General features: G+C 42.9%; 2 protein-coding genes and 1 non-coding gene across 3 annotated transcripts; 2 read left to right on the forward strand and 1 right to left on the reverse strand.

The window, feature by feature from the left end:
• The first annotated feature begins 377 nt into the window (after window positions 1-377).
• On the forward strand, window positions 378-490 carry LOC134492647 (U5 spliceosomal RNA). Its single transcript, XR_010067504.1, has one exon. It is a non-coding gene; the product is annotated as a U5 spliceosomal RNA (small nuclear RNA).
• A 1532-nt stretch (window positions 491-2022) lies between these two features.
• FKBP11 (FKBP prolyl isomerase 11) lies at window positions 2023-8606 on the forward strand. The gene is made up of 6 exons (XM_063293694.1): window positions 2023-2262; window positions 2647-2712; window positions 4647-4734; window positions 6397-6430; window positions 7820-7890; window positions 8368-8606. The coding sequence occupies exons 1-6, from the start codon at window positions 2116-2118 to the stop codon at window positions 8583-8585; spliced, it is 624 nt and encodes a 207-aa protein (XP_063149764.1). The 5' UTR covers window positions 2023-2115; the 3' UTR covers window positions 8586-8606.
• A 1159-nt stretch (window positions 8607-9765) lies between these two features.
• Window positions 9766-19583, reverse strand: CCDC65 (coiled-coil domain containing 65). Its single transcript, XM_063293695.1, has 8 exons — window positions 19439-19583; window positions 18054-18221; window positions 16365-16534; window positions 16111-16249; window positions 14522-14719; window positions 13477-13695; window positions 10925-11077; window positions 9766-10195 (listed from the first exon to the last, which is right to left on the reverse strand). The coding sequence occupies exons 1-8, from the start codon at window positions 19568-19570 to the stop codon at window positions 9881-9883; spliced, it is 1494 nt and encodes a 497-aa protein (XP_063149765.1). The 5' UTR covers window positions 19571-19583; the 3' UTR covers window positions 9766-9880.
• Window positions 19584-20283: the final 700 nt, after the last annotated feature.

Below are 20283 nucleotides of genomic sequence, written 5' to 3' on the forward strand. Positions count from 1 at the left end.
AAAACAATAAAACAATGTATTTGAGCCAAAGCTTTGAGCAATTGTGTGGCTTGATAAAGGTATTTAGCAACCAGAAATGTAAGTGAAGAGTTAACATGCCTTAAAAAATAATGAATATAAAATTTATCTGCAGGGTATTTCTGATTTACTATTAGAACTTAAAGGACAGGTGGCCACATGATCCTGGAGTCTCAGTCTGTTGACTCCTTCAACTAAAATTGTTTGTGAGATCTGAAGATCAACTTTTTGATTTTATTTTATTTTATTTTATTGTAGTTGTAGTTGTATTTGTTTTGTTTTCCATTTTGCTGGGGGAGTGGGGAGAGTTCCAATTTTTTCAGCCCACTTTGCGTCATAATTTCTTTCACGTATTACCAATACTCTGGTTTCTCTTCAGATCACATAAATCTTTCATCTTTTATTAAAGATTTCCATGGAGAGGGACATTGAGTTTGTAACAGAATGTCCCACATATTACCAATGTAAGGTTTCTGAAGTTCTGGAAGTTTTGTTTTGTTAAATCAGTATATCTAACCACATTTTTATAACAGCAAAAAAAAAATTAAAGATGTAGTAAGTTCTAAGTGCAGCAATGTTTTCTTTGGTTCCAACTGTTGTTATCCAAGTGAGTTTGGATAAAAAACTAAAATAGTTATAGTTATATTTTACATCCTGTGTATATACTGTATGGGGAAGCATTATTTAGCACTTGCTTTGTATGTAGAATACCCCACTTCCCCATAATGTGTTTTGTTTCATTTTGGCATAGTATGTTGTGAAATCCTAAGTATTGTTCCTTGTGAATTATAATTTATAGGCAGGCACAGAGTATGTATCCTTTTGACAGCTTGGGTAGGATGATGATGCCAAAAAGGTGGAACAAAGGTTTTTTTTTATTCTTTTTCGGGGGGGGAGAGTGAATTTCGTATGTAATATAAAATCCTAATTTTACTTTATATAGAATTGTAATTTATATAATCTATAACATAGATTCCTAATTCTGTTTTAGAGCATACACTATATTTCGGAGTGTTTCTACCTCAAAATGGCAAAAGTTACTCACACCCTGGTCACCTCTCAAATGGACTATCCTGAAGTGAGATTGGCCCCTACTCTATTGACTTTCCAGAAATCCCCTAAAACTTGGTTCTGTCAGCAAGCTTGGGGATCCCATGGAAATAGGGAGCCCGCAAATTGATTATTTGGTATGTAAGATCTTGAGTGCACTCTCCTGTGGTTTAGTTTATATTTATGTTTTTAATGATTTTTAATGGTTTTTAAGGTTTTGTTTTTCATTGCTTTAATTGTGTACACCATTCAGAGTCACATATGAGAGATGGGCTATATAAATTTGATAAATACCCATGCTACTTATTTTTGGAAACCCTGGAGGTAACATCAGGGGCCACAAAATATGGGATCAAGGACCACATGTAGTCCCAGGGGCATCAGGCTATCCATGCTGTGTGAATCCAAACAATTGTGTTCTATTCTATAAAATAAACCATTTCTTATTGTGAGGCATGCTCAACCATTGGCATTAAAGCTAGGTCTTGTACTTATAAACCACAAAACAGGTTTTTGAGGATGTGCAGAGTGATTTTTTTCACCAGTTACATCCATAGCTAGTTTCCTATTTCTACAGGCACCTTTTCTTTATGCACTTCCAAAGTTTATGCTGCTTGTGCCAACATTTATACCGTTTGGGTAAAAGGCAAATGTTGCTGAGCAAAACTTTCATTCACTTTCTGAGTGAAGGCTTTTCCCAGATAAGGCCCACCCCTATTTTTTCATGTTGTCCACGGTTTAAGCAACCCAATTTTCAGGATCCACAGGTACTATTAAACGAGTCGCAAAGGGCCGAGCCGCTATACCTGACTACTTCGCGGTCCGGCGCATCGCGCAAAGCCACCGCCAGCGTCGACACTCACACCCGTTGCCCCGCTCGCTCCGGCGCTAGGAGGGCCCCAGTTGCTTCCTCCTCCCCTTGGGGCGGGGAAGCGGGCAGCGAGGGGGCGGCGCCAGGAGGCACCCTCGCCTTAAGGTATAAGGTCGCGGGTAGCGGCTTGTCCTTTCTTTGCCCCCAGCCTGCCGCCGCCTCCGTCTCCCCTCACTATGTTACTTCGGCCCCGCGCCAGCCTCCCCGTTTTCCTCCTCCTGCTCCTCGGCTGTGGGACGAGAGGCCGGGAGCAGCAGGAGGAGGAGGAGGAGCAGGCGAGCAAAACCGAAACTCCGCTCCAGGCGCTGCAGATTGAAACCCTGGTGAGTGCGCGGGGCGCGTGTGCTTGGAAGGCACCGACGACGCTGCTGCCGCTGCTCCGCTGCCTGCGGAGAAGAGCCGGCGCGCCTCGGAGCCTCCGGCTGCTCAGATGACAGCTCGAGGGGGAGAGAGTTCCCGGCCCACAGCCGTCCAGGAGGGCCAGGCGCTCCCTCCGAGCCTCACGTGCCAATCGGGCGGGCCAGAAAAACAACGCCCCCCCCCCGGGCGCGCGCCTCTCGGGACGGAGCTCTGCGGGTCTGTGTCCCCAGGATGAAAGCTGCAGTCGCGCTCCGCAAAGACTTAACCCGCGTTCCACTTAACCGAGGGGAGGATGAGCAGCTGGCCGCCCCCAGTCTATCCCGCATCTCTCGCTTTTGCCTTCGCAGGTGGCGTCCCCTGAAGGCTGTACGGAGCGCTCGGCGACGGGCGACACTTTGGAAATCCACTACACAGTGAGTAAAGCGAGGGTGGGGGAGGCGCGTCGCTGGGAAGCAAAGCAAAGCCACACGAACACGTCAGCACAGCCTCCTCCTGCTGGGTTTCCCTACTAGTGGGCGGAGTTTCCGAGGGCTCCGCCTTCTACTTTCGGAATACAGATTGAGAAGGCGGAGGAGGGATGCCCAGAGCCCGAGGGGGTTGGGGAGCATCCTTTCAATCGCGGGGCGAGGCAGAGCCGGAGGCTTCATTCGTGACCCGCTTAAACTGCACTTGCCTGAGGATGTTTGGGAGGACTTTACATCCTATGCAGTATGGCTTGGATGGCTATAGTGTGGGAGTCATATTCATAAGCCTACCCCGTAAAATAGAAGGGGGACCTTGTGGTCCTCCAACTGTTACTGGATCACTCCTCTCTGCCTTTGATCATTGGACTCATTGGCTGGGGCTCCTGGGCTGTGGGATCCCTCAAGAGGAAGTGGGCTCCCCTTCATTGGGTGTGTTCAGTGGAGCTAGAGAGCCATCTAATTAGAAGGATACCTGCACGGAGCAAGGGGTAGGGCCTGGCCTAAGTAGCTCCTTGAACTTTATAATCCTAGGAGTGCAATAACATCTGATGGGCTATAGTAGTGGTTTTCAAACTTGGCAGCTTTAAGATGTGTGGACTTCAACTCCCAGAATTCCCCAGCCAGCATGCATCTGGGAGTTGAAGTCCACACATCTTAAAGGTGCCAAGTTTGAAAAACACTGGGGGACAGCTTTCTCAGCTCTCCTCAGCGACATGCAGTGCACAGTCCTGTGTCCTCTAGATGTTTCTAGCCAAAGTTGATAGAAGCAGCTACCAGGGAGTGGGGTGGGATGTCTATAGTAATGTAAAAGAGCTACACCAGTTAAAGGCTCAAAAAGGCGGATCCAGAATAGGCAAATGGATGAAAAGATTGAAAGTCTGAAAGCCTCTGCCCCAGGGAGGCAGGAAACACATCTTGTCCCACATGCTTCAGATAGCACAGGCTTTGCCCACACCTTTTCTTTTATGCAATTGTTGTATAAAGAGGCCTGGTAACCTCCAGTTTAAATTACTGCAGTACCTAATGAGCAGAGATGCCTTGAAGCTTATGTGGAAACTCTTGGTTAGTATAAACTGCAATTACTAGTGGACTTAACCACAAGTAGTCAGAATATCTTATGCACTACTGGACTTGTGTCTATTGCGAAGCAATTTATTATTATTTTTTATCACTTGTAACCTAGAGATCTACAGAGTAAGAACTGAAGTCATATTCGGATAAATTTATCCTAACAGGAAAATGGCCGGTTCAGTGCCTTCCCTCCTCTGGGGCCTCCTGCCACCAAGTATCTTTGTGCCCACAAACTGAGATAGTGATCCAAATATCAGTATGTAAAAAAAAAAAGATAAGTTTTTGCTCAGAGCAGCATCATAACCAGCTATTGGTATGTCTAACCATCTTCTTAAGGACATGGGTATAAAATGTTATAACTTTTTACTTGAGAGAGAGGGAGCATCCTTTACCTCAGTGGGACTTACCCATTCATCTGTTGATAAGGTCTACATGGCTTTGCATATGAATAAAAACAATGATCCTGAACAACCTTGCCATTAGTTGCAGGAAATGCTCTTACGGAAAAGGTATTCCTGTGACTAAAGAGGAAAAATGGGAAGGCTTCTCCTAAAATGGTGTTTACCTCCCCTGCTTGCATACAGCATTCTTGTTTTAAGTATAACAGAAAATTACATTGACCCACATGAAGTTGCTTTTTCATCATGGACACAATGATATTTCATTTATTTCAGAGTTACAGGTTTCAGCACTTTCTCTTGATTTAAAACGAAAGGAAACAACTTTGCATAGGGCAATTGCTAGTTGTCACTTGGTTTGATATGAGAAAATATACACACATACACCTCAGTTTAAGAAGTATTTTTTTACAGGGTACTCTTGAAGATGGCCGCATTATTGATACCTCACTCTCCCGTGACCCATTGCAAGTGGAGTTGGGTAAAAGACAAGTCATTCCAGGTAAGATGTCTGTTTTTTACCACAAGATACTTAATTTGACTGAGGGACGCACCAAGGAAAACAGTGGGGGGGGGAATCTGTCTCCACAACAGTCTTTGGCCATACTTGCTACTATTTCTTCACTAAATAAGTACTTTCTCACTGTGCCGCTATTTACTCCTATTTTATGGTTGCCACAAAAGCAGAGTTTAAGCCTCTCCTCACTTGCACGTAGCTGTGGCACAAGCATGCTCCAGCAACTTCTTTTCCTGCTGTGTACTCATGAAATTTATTTCCCACCTTTATTATTTTTATAAATACCTCAAGGCAGCGAACATACCTAATACTCCTTCCTCCTCCTCTTTTCCCCACAACCACCACCCTGTGAGGTGAGTTGGGCTGAGAGAGACTGACTGGGCCAAGGTCACCCAGCTGGCTTTCAGGCCTGAGGCGGGACTAGAACTCCCAGTCTCCTGGTTTCTAGCCCGTTGCCTTAACCACTAGACCAAACGTCATCATCAGATCCCAGCCTATACCTGAGACAACTTTCAGTCATCTTTAGCTGTGCCAGTGTTGAAGCAGTGTTTCCTCCCTTATCCCAACACTGGTTTTGCTCTGGGTACAATCTGACACTCTTTACTGATTGTTTAGGTGGTGCTGTCAGTTGACTTTTGGAGGTGGGATCAGCCCAACTTCTCTTGCTAGTGCAGGTATGCTCCTTCCCTTCAGCACACTCATGGTGACAGCATGAAGCTGCATGGTAAAGTGGGAAAGAGGGAGGTGACTGTGTATCTACTGCTTCCGGGGGCAACTCTCCCATGCCTTTATTGATTGGGCTGCTTTTAGACATGGGCTTAATGCTCTTCTGGAATATCAAAAGGAGCCTGACTGTAGCTAATAGCCTTCCATTGAATGTATCCATGCAAAACACTTGTTTTAAAACAGAGCACATTATGACAAATGGCTAAATCTGCTGGTCTAGCCATCTCTCAAAACTCATCTCCTCCCCAACTCCATCCAATGTTAAGAAGAATGATTAGTGGGTGTTTTCCTGTTCCCTGGGGATGTTTGGTGGGAAAGGATGGAAACAAAGCCAAGGGTATCCACCAGTTTTTCTTCCCTAATCTGTTCTGTGTGGTTTAGGTAAGGACAGCACCATTTGCTGACATCTTGCCTGTGGCAGGATAGAGGCTGACATGGAGTTAGCACATATTTCTCTGGTCTATTTTTATGCTATCTCAAGGAGTGATGGAAAACACTTGGCCATGAGGAAGACCCAAACTCAACATACTTAAACTATAGGAGGATTAATTGCAGTTGAAGATTAAGAGAAATCTTTAGTGATAAGAGTATTAGATCCAGCAATGTGGTATGGTACCTACCCTTTCAGAAGACTTCCAGCAGAAGCTAAGTACAGTAGTCATCTCTGGGATTTTGCAAGATTGTGACTGGCATATACTATATATGCCATTCTTTTTATCTATGCTCCCAGCTTTCTTGCTTGCCTGTTTTTTTTTAATTTGATAGATTAATCTCAACCTGTGATCTGATAACCAAACACTGATTTATTGTTTCAGTATGAACTAGGTCTCAGAGCTCCTTTCATAGAGGATCTGAATATGCTAGGGAAAGAAAAAACTAGAAAGGCTTCTAATTAAGTTCTCTTTTTTCCCCACAATTCAGGTTTAGAACAGAGTCTACTGGATATGTGTGTTGGGTAAGTAACTCCCAGTAAGTAACTGGAAATCTTCATAGGTTGTTAGGTTAACATGGGCTTTAAATGTCAAAATGAGACTTTGAATTGTGTAGGACAAAATGCTGTACTCAGTCATATGACAGCCTGCAATCTTCTCTATTTTGAATTCTATTCCATATGAAGATACAAGACAGGCTGCAGTTTCCAAGTGGGAAACAAAAGTACTTTCTGCATTCAGAGGTATTTTTCATATTTGCTTGTTCAGACCAGGGTGGACACTCTGGCCGTCTGAATATTATAATGCTGTATTTGCCAGCATTCCTTACTAGCGACTGTATTGCTAGAACTTAGGGACATGGAATTCAACATCTGAAAAACTATGTATTTCCCACCCTTGTGTTTATATAGAACTGGGCATCAAAGACGGGCTGCTGCTAAAAGGGCAAGGGGGAAGGGGAAGAGGCTGAAAAAGTGTCTGCAAGAGCATTTTTATATGGCCCTGATTCACCTCACCTAACCAGTTCTGGATGCTATGGAATAATAATAATAATAATAATTATTATTATTATTATTATTATGTGTTAAACTTGTATATTGCCTGACCTTCAACAACAACTCTGGGCTGCTCACAACAATCAAGCAAATTACATAAAATCAATAAAACATAAAAAATAAAGATAAAAGATGGGAAGCACAATGAAGTGAAGGGTCTCACTTGCCAAAGGCCTTAAGATTAAGATATGGCAGGGTGCCTTCAAGTCAGTCTTGACTCCTGGTAGCTGCCTGGACAAGTCCCTGCAGTTTTCTTGGCAAGAATTCAGAAATGGTTTGCCATTGCCTCCTTCCTAGAGCTGAGAAAGAGGGACTGGCCCAAGGTCACCCAGTTGGCTTCTTGTCTAAGGTGGGACTAGAACTTATGGTCTCCCAGTTTCTATCCTGATGCCTGAAGATAACAAACTGGAATATGTCCAAAGGAGAACAAAACAATGTTAAGAGGCTTGGAGGCCAAAATGTAATTGAAGAGATCTCATTTAGTTTTCTTTCAGGACCTTAATGCAAGCCCTCACCATTTCTTCTTTCTGGTCCCATCTTTATACTCAAAAGTGCTCTAGGCTTTAATTTCAGGAAGTTCGTAATAAAATTCAAGAACTTTTTTCCAGTTACATGTCACTCCACACATGAAGATAGGCAATCTAGTCAGAAAAACTGGTCCAGCATGTCTGTTCAGTCTTTCCTAGGATTGCCCCCTCCCTCCCCCCAAAGACAAAGATTTCATAGCTTGTTTTGCTGAAGGCTGCAATGCTTTTTCTAGTTTAGAGGCAAAATCCCACTGAAATCAACAAGCTTTTGCACTTGTATCTTATCCTCAAGCAGTGATCTGGCCTTTAATCTCGTTTTGTTTTCTGGCAGGGAGAAACGAAGAGTCATTATTCCACCTCACCTGGCATATGGCAAGCGAGGGTCACCACCAGCTATACCAGGTAGGATCCAGTTACCAGCAACTATTTAATGGCCACTCCTGGGGCAGGAGGTATCCAGAGACTTAGCACTTTGTGGACAAGGATATCCAACGCTGTTGCTTTGGAATGTTGATGGACACTACCTCTAACTGGGCCGGGAAACAGAGACTGGAAAGGAATTGACTGTGAGCATTTAGGAAGTAATGTTGGAGGGCTGCATCTCTGCTGCAGTCTTTATTTTGTAAACAAGGGGTAGGATTTAAGAAAAAAATGTCATAAAACTCTGACGAAAAGGAAATGCACAAAAGGATAGCTCAGGAGTATCACTGCTTGTAAACATAAAAACTCAAAAACAGCACTTCTAGGCTTGTTTGCCTTGCTGACACCCACGGTGGGGATGGGCTGGTGTCAGCAGCTGAAAGGGTCGTATCTTGTGGTATTGCTGCATAGCATCTTAGCATCTCCTAGCTGTGCGTCACAGATTTTGTCTCTTTCCAGCTGATGCAGTTCTACAATTTGAGGTGGAGTTAATCCGGCTCTCCAGAGCTAGTTACTGGCAGAAGATGTTCAACAATATACTCCCCTTATTGTGCACTGGGCTCGTCCCAGCACTGCTGGGACTGATTGGCTACCACCTCTACAAGAAGGCCCAGACGCCCCGAATACCCAAGAAGAAACTCAAGGAGGAGAAGAAAAACAAGGCCAAGAAGAAATAAAGTTGTTCCCTATCTTTTTCAGCATTGTTGTCCAGTGGAATATGGGGGGAAGGGGGGAGTGCTCATACTGTCTGTTTCACACACACACACACACACACACACACACAGTATCTAGATAACTTAATTAGCCATTATAGCTCTTGCATGAAAAGCCAAGGATGGGGAACCAGTTCCCATCATTGCAAAACCTCTAGTTTGGTGTTCCTCACTCTGTTGCCCTTTAGATGTGAGACCACAATCACAGCTGCTTCTAGCCAATGGCCATCCTAAGAAGACTTCGGGTTCATGAAGGCTGATCTAGTAGTTTGCACAAGATTTAATCAAGTAAATGGTACAGAAAGTGCTTTTGAGTGCTTTTTATTGTAGAGTTGACTTAAACATGTTAATACAAGAGGTAGTCACTGTGAGGGTCATCCATTAATCATATGCCTTTATAGTATAGATTTTACTTAAACATTCATACTGTAAGATGGTTAAAAATGAGGGAATGCTTTAGCAATTCCTCAGGTACATTTAACAAGTCTTTGTGCTGCCTGGGAATGATAGGAATTTATCCAAAACACTTAAAGGTACCAGGTAGCCTGACCCCAATTACACTCCAAACTTACACTGGTTTAATGGCCATTCCGTCTCCCAAGAAATCTTGAGGATGGAGAGAAACTAATAACTGACTCATCAGCATCAAGGTATTACTGCTCTGTAGCTGAGACAGCTACATCAATTACATTCAGGTATAAGTTTGTAGGATAGACATGGTCTTAGAATAAAGATCATCCCAGCAGCTCACAGGCTAAGTGCTCTGGTTGTGAAGGTATCAAAATAATGTTTTTGTTGGTTTTTCTATAGTAGCTTAGCAGAGTTTCCATTCATGGAACCTACCTCACAGCTCCTCATGTAAATTGTTCCAAACTCTTGAAAGGAGAATTTTAAACATACTGTACAACAGCTTTGAAAGGAAGAAGAGGGGATGGCAAGGAAAAAAGCTTATCAGACAACCACCCTGCGAAGGTATTTGTTTGGAGAATGAGAGACAGATGTGCATTTCAAAGCTTACGCTAGGCATGGGGACTGCTCAGTGGATGTGTCTTCAACTTCCAATGTAAAGGCCTCTGTGGGTTGGCTTGGCCAGGGAAGAAAAAGCTGGAAGACACATCAGCAGCAGTTTAACTCTTTGGGGAAAAATGTTTCTAAATGGAATCCAGCATGGACTGTAACTGGAATGGGTTGGCTCTTCTTTGTGCCCGGCAGCTGTTAACACAATGGAAGAGAACCCCCTGAAATCACCAGGTGCTGACTCAGAGGATATGGGAAGCTTCGTGTGCTGCCTCTATGATATTATAGATGGGCCGTTTGCCTTGGGACTCTCTGGCAGGCGCTGGCTGGGACCCACTTGCGACAGCTACAGGCTGGTTAATTATCATCAGAGGATTGATCTGGCTCAGAACTTCATCGTTCACTGAGATGCCATCCAAGTACTGCTTGAGCAGGTGCCTCAGCTTAAGGTTGTCATGCATCAGTACCTCTTTAGTCTGCTCTAGCGAGAGCTGTTCCAACCTCACCTTGTTGTATCTTTGCCAGAAGCGCTCCAGACCGACATAGTCCTGCATCATCTATAAAATGTCAAAAATGTCAAAGCAGTGATTGGTTGCAAGGAACTATGTAACAACTTATTGAATGAGCAGCCAGGACTTTGCCGATGCAGAAATGCCAGCGTAGGGTGTGCTGTGTGAAACATGGAATTACCAAGCCAACTCTAAATTGGGAGATGCTTGTGGGGAATATATGGCCACTAGACAGGTTATAAAGATCACTTCCTTTAGTTGGGTAGTAGCCAAATACCAACATGAAAAGCTGCACCACAGACAAATTTGCTTTTATAGAGGGGAAGGCAAAATGCCTTCTGTTAAAAGACCAGAGGCAAATTCTGAGCAAATATCACAAAACCAAATTGCACCAAATGCCAATCATGTTATCTGAATGAGGTTTCCACCCCATGAAAAGCAGATTCATAGGTAATGGAGGATCAGGATCAGGAGAGAGGGGTGAGGGCTTAACTGTTTTTTTTTTCCTGCCAGGGTCTCAAGGAAAATCCATCCTAGCAGCTGGTGCCAGACTCAGGACAAAACCTGCTACTGGCACCAATGAGTTTTTGCCTCAACCCTATCATCCCTTCTGGGAGAGGCAGCAGCAAATGCCAATCAATAAGCCCTGAAGATACAGCTTAATTTTAATGTATGAAATGGATTATTCCAAACAGTAAGCCATGGAAATACTTCTTCCATTTGCCAACAAAGCAGAAAAAGATATATCTGACTCATTTCTGAATTCAGACTATTCACCTGAGCAAGTGGTTGAACCGGTTTCTCCAAAGCCACCTTATCTACAGTTTTCTGTTCTTCCCAGTTCAGGGAGCTCGTGTAAAATGGTAGCACTTTCTCCTCCTCAGACTCCAGCCTACGGCACATTTCAGCCAGGCGCAGAATCAGCTCTGCCTGCAGGAACAGCAAATAGTGATTGGATCTGGTTTTCCTCTAGGTTTGGCACAGTGTATTTTCAGAGTGTTGGAGCTTGAGAGGGTCAATGAAATATCTATAAGGCAGTAATAAATTAGGAATTATAATTCCTAGGATTCTTTAGGCATCATATCTATCTATCTATCTTCAGTTTGTATCCCCCAAGGTGTTCAAGAAGACTGACAAATGTTAGCTAAATATAAAACAAAGTTCAGATAAAACAACAGTTAATATTATTGATAGAGAGTCGGTTTGGTGTAGTGGTGAAGGCACCAGGCTAGAAACCAGGAGACTGTGAGTTCTAGTCCAGCCTTATGCACAGAGCCAGCTGGGTGACCTTGGGCCAGTCGCTCTCTCAACCCTAGGAAGCAGGCAAGGGCAACCACTTCTGAAAATCTTGCCAAGAAAACTGCAGGCAGTCACCAGGAGTCAATGCTGAAAGCTAAATATACAATATTATTAATAATCAAATGACTTTGTTCCAGAGAAGAGTCTTGAATTCTTTCTTAAAGATGGAGAGAGTAGGTACATTCCCTAGGATAGGACCAATGCAAGAGAAGGTCCTTTCTCACCAACCCAACGAATGGGCCTCTTAAATCTAGAGAATCCTTAAAGGGTCTCTCTGGCTAGCCAAAATTCCTGGATGGGTTGATATCAAAAATAGGAGTCGCTCAGATAGACTGAGCCATAAGCCACTTAACATTTTAAAAGTTAAGCCAATACTTTAAATAACACCCAAAAGATGTTCACAGTTAGGCTTTCAGAGCTGCCACGTTTATGGTTGTTCAGTTGCTCTTCATTCAAGCAGGGTAGGCTTTGGAAAACGTGCTGGTGGGGTGCTATCTTTTTGGCTACCCTTCCACAGCTGAAAGTAGCTCTCAAGATGAGGATGACAAAATTAGATATTTGCATAATTTTCACACATTAATGCATATTTTCCCTTACATGGAGATTTAAGGTTTCTAAATTGCTTATTTAAAGAGAACATATGTCAATGTGACAAATAAATCTTTGGAAATGCATGCATTACAGACATCAGAGAACTAGAAGTGTCAGCAGTTCCTTGGCAGCGGAGAATATGTGACAGGTTTTGTGCTACATAATATCTGGAAAGGTTTTCAGACTTTCAAGGCAAAGAAGAGATGCTCCAAAGTTTTGCTGCCTTCCAATCTCCCACTAACTGAGATACAACAGATGCTATCAGGGATGACAAGTAAAAATAGCCACATGCCCAAACTCTCCATATAGCCAAGATCTTCATTGCTATCGCTTCTCCATCATCAACACGGATTCTTCTTTTTGCAAGAATCCCCAGCCATCATTCATTCTCTCTTGTTTGAATAATCCCAGCTAGTTTATTCCCTTTCCCCTTTTGATACTTCAACTTGGAGACTATGATCATGCTATTGTCTTCATCACCTCCTGAGTGCTATCTCTTTCATCCAGCATGATAAATGTTGCCAGGATTTTGGATGTAGGAGAGGAATGATGGATATTTTAATGGTTTTAGGTGTTACAGTTGTTGTGGGAAGTGTTCCTGGGAGCCTGTGTGAAGTGTTAGCAATACATAAATATTGTAAGAAAGAAAGAACATGCAATAGAAGCCAAACACTGTTGTTCTCCTAGTGCACAGGTCAGTCTCTGGGCATCCTTGCATGCACATGCAGCCAAGGGCCTTTCCCTGCTTGCACAAAAATAACTTGGCAATCTCTTTTTTTTCTGTTATGGCCTTGTGATGTTGCTTTCATCTCATCTCTATCCCATGAGTAAGACAGCCTTAAATTTTCCCAAGCTGTACTGATATCACAAGAGTATTTCTCCCCTTATTCCAACACTGCCCAAGGGCAACCTCAAGGTATGTAAAATTTGGTAGGTTTTTGTCACAGCTATTTGGAGGAAAGGCAGATGACTGGCAGTAGCAGGGAACAGAGTTAGGATAGATATTGGCAATGAGAACAGCAAATGTCATGCCAATATAGTTTTCTGCTGACCCAAGGATGGGTGGAGAGCGGAGAAGGGTCCAAGGTACTACCTCTTAATAAATGTATAAATAGAGAATAAAAACATTATCATCTACTGTGTCTCCAATGCTCAACTGCTGATGAGCCATACACCGGGCACACAAGAAGGGAAACCGGGGAAGAAAGTTCTGACTGATTCTCTCCTACTTTGGAAACATCAGAAGCATGGAAACACCATCTGAAAAATGACTTCCACAAAACCAGGACCAACTCAGGCCAATCAGGTATTACATGTATACGTTAAGCAGATTTTAATGGACTTAAACACAGTTTTTACTTCCATCGCTCCTTTAGGAGCATCTGCAAGGAAATAGTTTCAAACCAAGAGTGCCCTGAAGTTGCCACCAAAAAGCCTACCTTTTCCACCACCCGTTCCAAGGCCTTGAGAGTCGCGCTGCTTTCCTTCGTCAGCTTAGCCAGATTGCTACGGGCTTTAGCTCTTGCCCGGTTCATCTGGCTCTTTAGCTTCTGCAGCTGTTTCAACACCACTTCCTTCTCATCACGGACATGCCGATTTTGCTCCTCGCTCTCCCTAGCATGGAGTGCGATCTTGTTCTTCAGACTGATAATGAGATCCTGGTGACCAGAGAGGGGATATTTTCAGACTACGGGGCATTCTTTGTAATGTTACGAGAGAGAACAGAAAAAGAATCAAAAGAAGGGAACAGAGAGAAAAAGAGAACAAAGGATATTCTTACAGATCTCTGGCTCCAATCCTGACCACTATTGCTTTGCCTACCACAGGAAAGGGATCCCCCACTAGTCCCCCACCACATCCAAAATGCAGTCCTTGATTTAAAAGAAAGATTTTCTACTGGTAGTGTAGGTTAGAAAATAGAGCAGCAGTAGGAAGTGCAGCTAAATGGCAGTCCTAGATATGCTATCTCCTGTTATTACAGGGTTATAGATTACAAGGAAATCACAGGCTGAGACATTGTGGCTAGTTTTATAGCATGAAAGCTGAGGACAAGAGAAGTACTATATGGGATAAAGGAAAGGAAAAATGATCAACTGATGTGGTTTCCAGACCACTTCCCAATGCGATCTTGGGTGTGTGTAGAAGCTGATCAGCAGCTCATCAATGAGGAAACAGCAACTTTGGACAAAAATCCTCCACAGGTAGTTGCCCAACCACTATTGTATTTAGGAGGTACTTTGATTTCATGCAGCACAATAATGAGGCCCAGACTGGCATCTCATTGGAAGTGCCTAGAAGATGCCACAGAATCCTCTCCAATGTGCCAGGATTCCATGACAGAGGTACCAAGGTACAGACAGTTGAACACAGAGGGGGCTCCCTGAAGTTAGAAAATTTGAAAATATAGATATACAGGGGGAAAAAAGAAATGTAGCCAAAGCAGTTGTAGTCACTCATTCTGACTAGTCCAGGAAGAATCCTTACCTGCATCTTCTGCAATTTCTTCATCTGCATTTCTATTTCCCTGGTGCTCTTCTCATCCCTGAGCTTCAGTCCTTCAAAAGCAAATTTACGATCCTCTGTTGCATCTGTGTAGGTACGCAGAGCCTGCTGAAAGCGCTTCCACAGCTCTTCCACTTTTCCCTCTAACTGCATGCGCAGGTAATGTTTCTCCTCCAGGTTCTGTGGGAAATGCAAATGGGTCAACACTCCAATCCCCTTCCTGCCAGCTTTAGAGTTCTCCAGCCACCTGGCTCCTTTTATCCATCTGGCCAGGAGACCTTTCTCAAGGAAAAAAATCAGCTTCCTTGCAGACACAAGAAGAAAATAGTCTCAGTTCATTTGTTTGCTTGTTTCAGGATTTCCTTTTAGCAGAACCCTTACTCCTTGTGATGCAGTTCAAGAACTGGAAATAAGGACAGCGTCCATAGTGAGTCAACCAGTCTGGATTCCCAAACTGCTAGCATATTTCATACTCCCTCACTTCAGCTCATGACTCATGTTATACCCCACATTACTGAGAAGAGGAGAGGAAAGAATGCAAAGCAGAAGTGACTCCATGTTTTTCAATGGCTTCGTTCCCAAAACATGTTAAGCCCTTTGTTTGGGTTTGGTTTGGCATGCTGTGAGAATATGGTCAGTATGGTTTGTAGCATATGGTTTAGTAATGTGTGAACACATCTAATAGTAGTTTTTTAGTGCATCATGGTTAAACAATGGTTTAGCATGATACGTGAACCCAGTGAAATAGTCTTTAGCCAGACTGTGCACCAGTTCACCCACAGAATTCAACTATACAGTATGCACATGAAATAACAAAGATTGTTGAGTGTTTTCCAAGTAATTTGATTACACAAGCCTGGTTCAATGTGGTCTGCATTGTTTAATTGAATACACCATAATCTTTATTTAATTGAATATGCCATAATTAGCTAAGTTCACGCTTGTTAAGCCAGAAACTACAGTTTACACCAGCTGGATTCATATAACACACTAAACCAGAACCATGCAAACCACACCATGGCTTAGTTTAATGTGTGAACCCAGCCAGTCTGTCCTAGCCTGGAGTTTACTGTATCCATAACTATGATTACAATGCACTAGAGAAAGAACAGCCTAGCAGAGAATATAGAAGGTGAGTGTTAATAAGCAGGAGACAACCCATGCTGTAGCAAAAATAGATGGTGATGCCTGGCATCAAACACCTGATCCGCTTAGAACCACGACAGGACCTCCTGGATTGATTGCTGCCAAACAACTCCAAGTACTTCCTACCAGCATCTTCCTTTTTAAATCAGCGTATCACTTATATAACAGAAATGGAAATCTGAGTAATGCTAACAGCCATAATACTCAAGAAAAAAAGAGTATTGTTTCACGGGTAGTTAATGGCACATCAGTGTGCCATTACAGTTTTCCAGAGTAAAAATTAAGGGCCATAACATTGCTAAAACCTGCATGTAAAGATTTTTTCCTGCAGGTTCACCTGTCTGCTCTAAAATGTAATCAGTTTCCTCCATTCATCAGCAAACGTAAAGATATCATAAGGTTTGCTCCCATATCTTAACTCACACCTTATTCTTGACATCATCCCGTGTACTTTGGAAGTCAAGTCTGGCTTCATATTCACTTTCAGCAAAGTTTTGCTCCATAGCTAACAATACATCCTGGAGGTAGCAGCTCTCCTCATCATGATGGTCGATGATTAACATCCTGGCAGAAATGGAAACAGTCCTATGAGCATCAAACCTTCCACCAATCAAGGCTTTCCCATGGCCGCCAAACAATCCGTTCCAACCCCATATCCTTTCTTTACCCACGTTCCTACCTCTCTGCATCAAACTCCTTCTGCAGTGCCTGCAGCTCTGTCTGGTAATCCTCCTCTAAGTAGCCCAGACGGCAGTTCTGGAGTTTCAAGAGTTGATCTATATTGTGCAAGTGGCTGCGTAGGGCATGGGTGTATTGAGCTTCTGCTTCAGCTAGGTCCTTAGCAAGGGACTGGCAGGTACCGAAAACCATACAGTCAGGACAAAAGGCAGGTTTTAAAGAGCTATAGCATCCAGCACTTTAAAAAAGAGCCAGAAATCTCTTTTTCAAAGGCAGTCATTTGAAATCAATTATATCGGGCAGGCAAACGTACACGAAGCTGTTATCTGATTCTCTTGCTGATCTGCCTTGGCATTCCACTAACAATTTAGATCTCTAAATTGCCAGAACTCCTTTCTTCAGCTCTCCATGCTGATACTACTCCTAAAGTAGTAGTGGTACATGCTATATTGCCTGCCAGTGTAGTTGAAAGTGTGGCTGTTACCCACTAAAGCTTTGAATATTTTGCAATTAAATTATTTCGAACAACCCTTCAGAGGGCCTTCTTAAATCCCATTATTAAGATGGGTTATGTTGATGGTCACCAGCTTTCTGATGGTGGTCCCAAAGCGATGGCTTCCTCTCCTACTGACTTCTGCCTTGCTTCTTTCCATGGCTTCTTCCTGAGGAACATCAAACTAGCTCCTAGTGCTGCAGCTGTGTGGCAGCTCCATACAGCCTGAATGCTGCACTTCCTGTGCCTTTTCTATGTTCTGCAGAGGACCAAGCCTCATAATGGGAGGATAGTGTGCTACACAGCTTGGAGTAACTGTGCATGCCTTGTAATTAAACATGGGATCGATGGGAGGGAACAAGTACCATAGCTGGTCTTCTGTGCTTGAGAATGCAGAGAATAGAAGCAAACTGTTTTATTACCTCTCTCGCTTTTAGGTGAGATGGTGAAGAGTTCATATTTTTCAGGGAAGCTTCTTAAAGTCAGGCAGGGAGGGCATGCTACGGACCCCATCAGCAAAGGGATTTCATCTAGCGGGGCCCAGGAGGCGAGCCTTCTCTGCAGTGGCACCCACCCTTTGGAATATCTGGCCCCCGGAGTTGAGACGGGTCTCCTCGCTCTCGGAAGAAACTGAAGACCTGGCTCTGCTGCCTTGCTTGGGAGGGGGAGAGCAACAGCTCCACCTGGGGGTGGCTGGCGCCATAGCACCCCTTAGTGATTGTGTTCCATCTCCACTTGGATTTTTCATTCATTTTCTATTTATATTTTAATGGTAAATTAGGTGGATATGTTTTTAGTGTCATTTTATTGTAAACCGCCCAGAGTCCCCCACTGGGGGAGATGGGTGGTGACATAAATTTGATTAAATAAAAATAAAAATTAAATAAAGTAATTCTGTGTTTGCTAACATACTGTTATATCATTAAATCTCGCCTTTCCTCATTGCGCACAATTTTGTGAGGGTGCATCGCTGAAAGAAGACTAAAATATATAACATAAATCAATAAATACTGCACAAGATGGTACCATCTTACAGATATGTAATTTGTTCTCACAGCTCATACTCTTTTTGCATAACGACATATGGCCAGAGTTTTACCAGTTGCCTTCTACTCCTCCCTCCCCACCTTTCTCTAAGAGTATCCCCAACTGCTTGATACAGTCTTCTTCCATGGACACTGAGAGACTGGGGCTCACCTTAATGACACTGTCTTTGCAATCTACAACACGTTCAAATGTCTGACTGAGAATTTCAATGTCTTTGCACAGCTCCCTGGCCTTGACTTCGCGGAGAACGGTGCGCCATTGCAAGTTGATCTTATGCATGTTCACGACGCTGTTGCGCTCCTCTTTGGCCAACTTGTCCTGAAATGCAGGCCACAGCTTACACTGTGCATTCCCACACAGCTTACCCATGAACCAGCTAGACAATGCAGGCAGTGACTAAGTAGTAAATGAAACTGATTCTGAAGACCAAAATGTCTTGGACATTTCTTCTGAGAAGAATATGTGGAAATGAAGCAATTATGGCAATGCAAAATTCATAATGGAAGCTGTATTCATCAGCTAAATACTATCGACACTTCTTTGGTTAAAATTCTTGCATAAATTGAAGTAAATATGCATTGAAACAGTATAAGCAGTATAAGCAGATATTTATTGGTACTGAAATCCCAATACAGTATGGGCTCAAAGATCTTCACTCAGGAAATTTTTCCCTACAGGCACCTAGTAATTGAAAGGTGAACTTCGTTGCCATGTAAGCAGAAGTCTGTTCACACAGTGAGGATGACTCCTAGCCTCTCCAGCCCTTTGCACCTCATCCTTCAAAACCTGTTCCAAAGATCTCCCATCAGTGAAGAGTTTGAGGGCATATCAGAAGCTGCAAGGGGAAAGTGGAAATAACCCCCGAGGGGAATTATGTCACTCGAACAATTGTTTTCGACGTTAGATATTATTCTGGGCCAAATATTACTCCACTGATTGAACATTTCAAGCTCCATGTGAATGAGACTGGGATTTTTCAGTAAATACTGACAGCATTATGTGCCCTTCCTTGTCTTACGTCTATTCCTCTGAACCACTAGCCTACTCCTGATCTTTTTCTTTTTTTTTACATCAAGAGAAGTTCATTACCTCTTATTCAATTCACCTCATTAGTTCAAAGCTCTATCACAGGCTGATCAAAACCTGAGGTCCAAAAATATAGTGTAAAGATGTTGCTCATTTGCTTTTTATTCTGTCTTTAAAATGTTTGTATAATGCATTCCAGACTAAAAGGAATTATTCTATCATTCATGAATAACATATCTAACATTCTATGATTCAATCTATTTGCATTTGAAAATAATTCTCTGCTTCGTTTAGAACACAAAGAGAACTTTGTCACATGAATTTTGATTTTGAGCATGTTTATATAACTAATACAAATACTATTTCTGTATTTTAAAGTCATTCATGTTTGATAGAGTGCAGCACATTTTGCTGGCCCTACAGTCCTCTCCTTAGAGCAGAGTACGCCTCACTTATTTTTGGCTTCGCTGTAGCACAGTGCTCTTTAATTTTTGAGTACCAAGTAGTACCTTTAGAAATTGGACCAGCATGTCCTCCTTCTTCTTATTCATTTCCTCCTCAGCCAGCAGCTTTTGTTGCATCATAAGCAACCGTTCTTCTTCAGTCGGTGCAGCCCGTTTGGGTCCCTTCTTTCTAGGCATGGTTATATCTAGAAGATGGGGAGAACTAGCAAAAGGAGGAAAGACCCAAGTCAACTAATAAAATTGACCTAAAGCAGTTTCCCCAATATGCTGCCTTCCAGATGCATCAGATTATGCTCATATCATTTTCTGTGAGTTGGACATATCCTGTTTAAAGATTATGGGAATTGTTAAGCTAGCACTTCTGGAAAACACTAAGTTGAGAAATCTCATTTTAAGCTAAGAGATACAGCTCTGATTGCTAAACCAAGCTACTCCTGTACATCTCTAAATTCATTGATAATCTTATTCATCCCTTTAATCCAGTCTGCTTACCATTCTTTGTTTATAATTATCCTCACTTTCTTCCAAAGTATTTATATGTGGTATATGATTTTTCCCACCTACCCTTTCACCCTCATAACCCTGTGAGGAAGGTCAGGCTGCAAAACAATGCCTGCAGAAAGACAGCAATGAGCTTTGCAGATGAGCTGGGATTTGAAGCTGCTTCCCAAATGCTAGGTTACCTCTGTAGGAACTACTGTAACACAGTGTAACTTGAACACATTAGAAGCATCAGCTGGTCAGGGATGTTTTGGCCATATTATTGAATGGAACCAATTTTAGGATCATGTGACTCTACAGTATTGTTACAAGTGTTGTACTATTACAACACGCAAAGAAGTGAATGTCAGTCTCGTGCTATCCACAACTCAAAGTTCTGCTGTTGATTT

The sequence above is a fragment of the Candoia aspera genome, chromosome 2 (assembly GCF_035149785.1).
Source record: "Candoia aspera isolate rCanAsp1 chromosome 2, rCanAsp1.hap2, whole genome shotgun sequence".
Lineage (NCBI taxonomy): Eukaryota > Metazoa > Chordata > Lepidosauria > Squamata > Boidae > Candoia > Candoia aspera.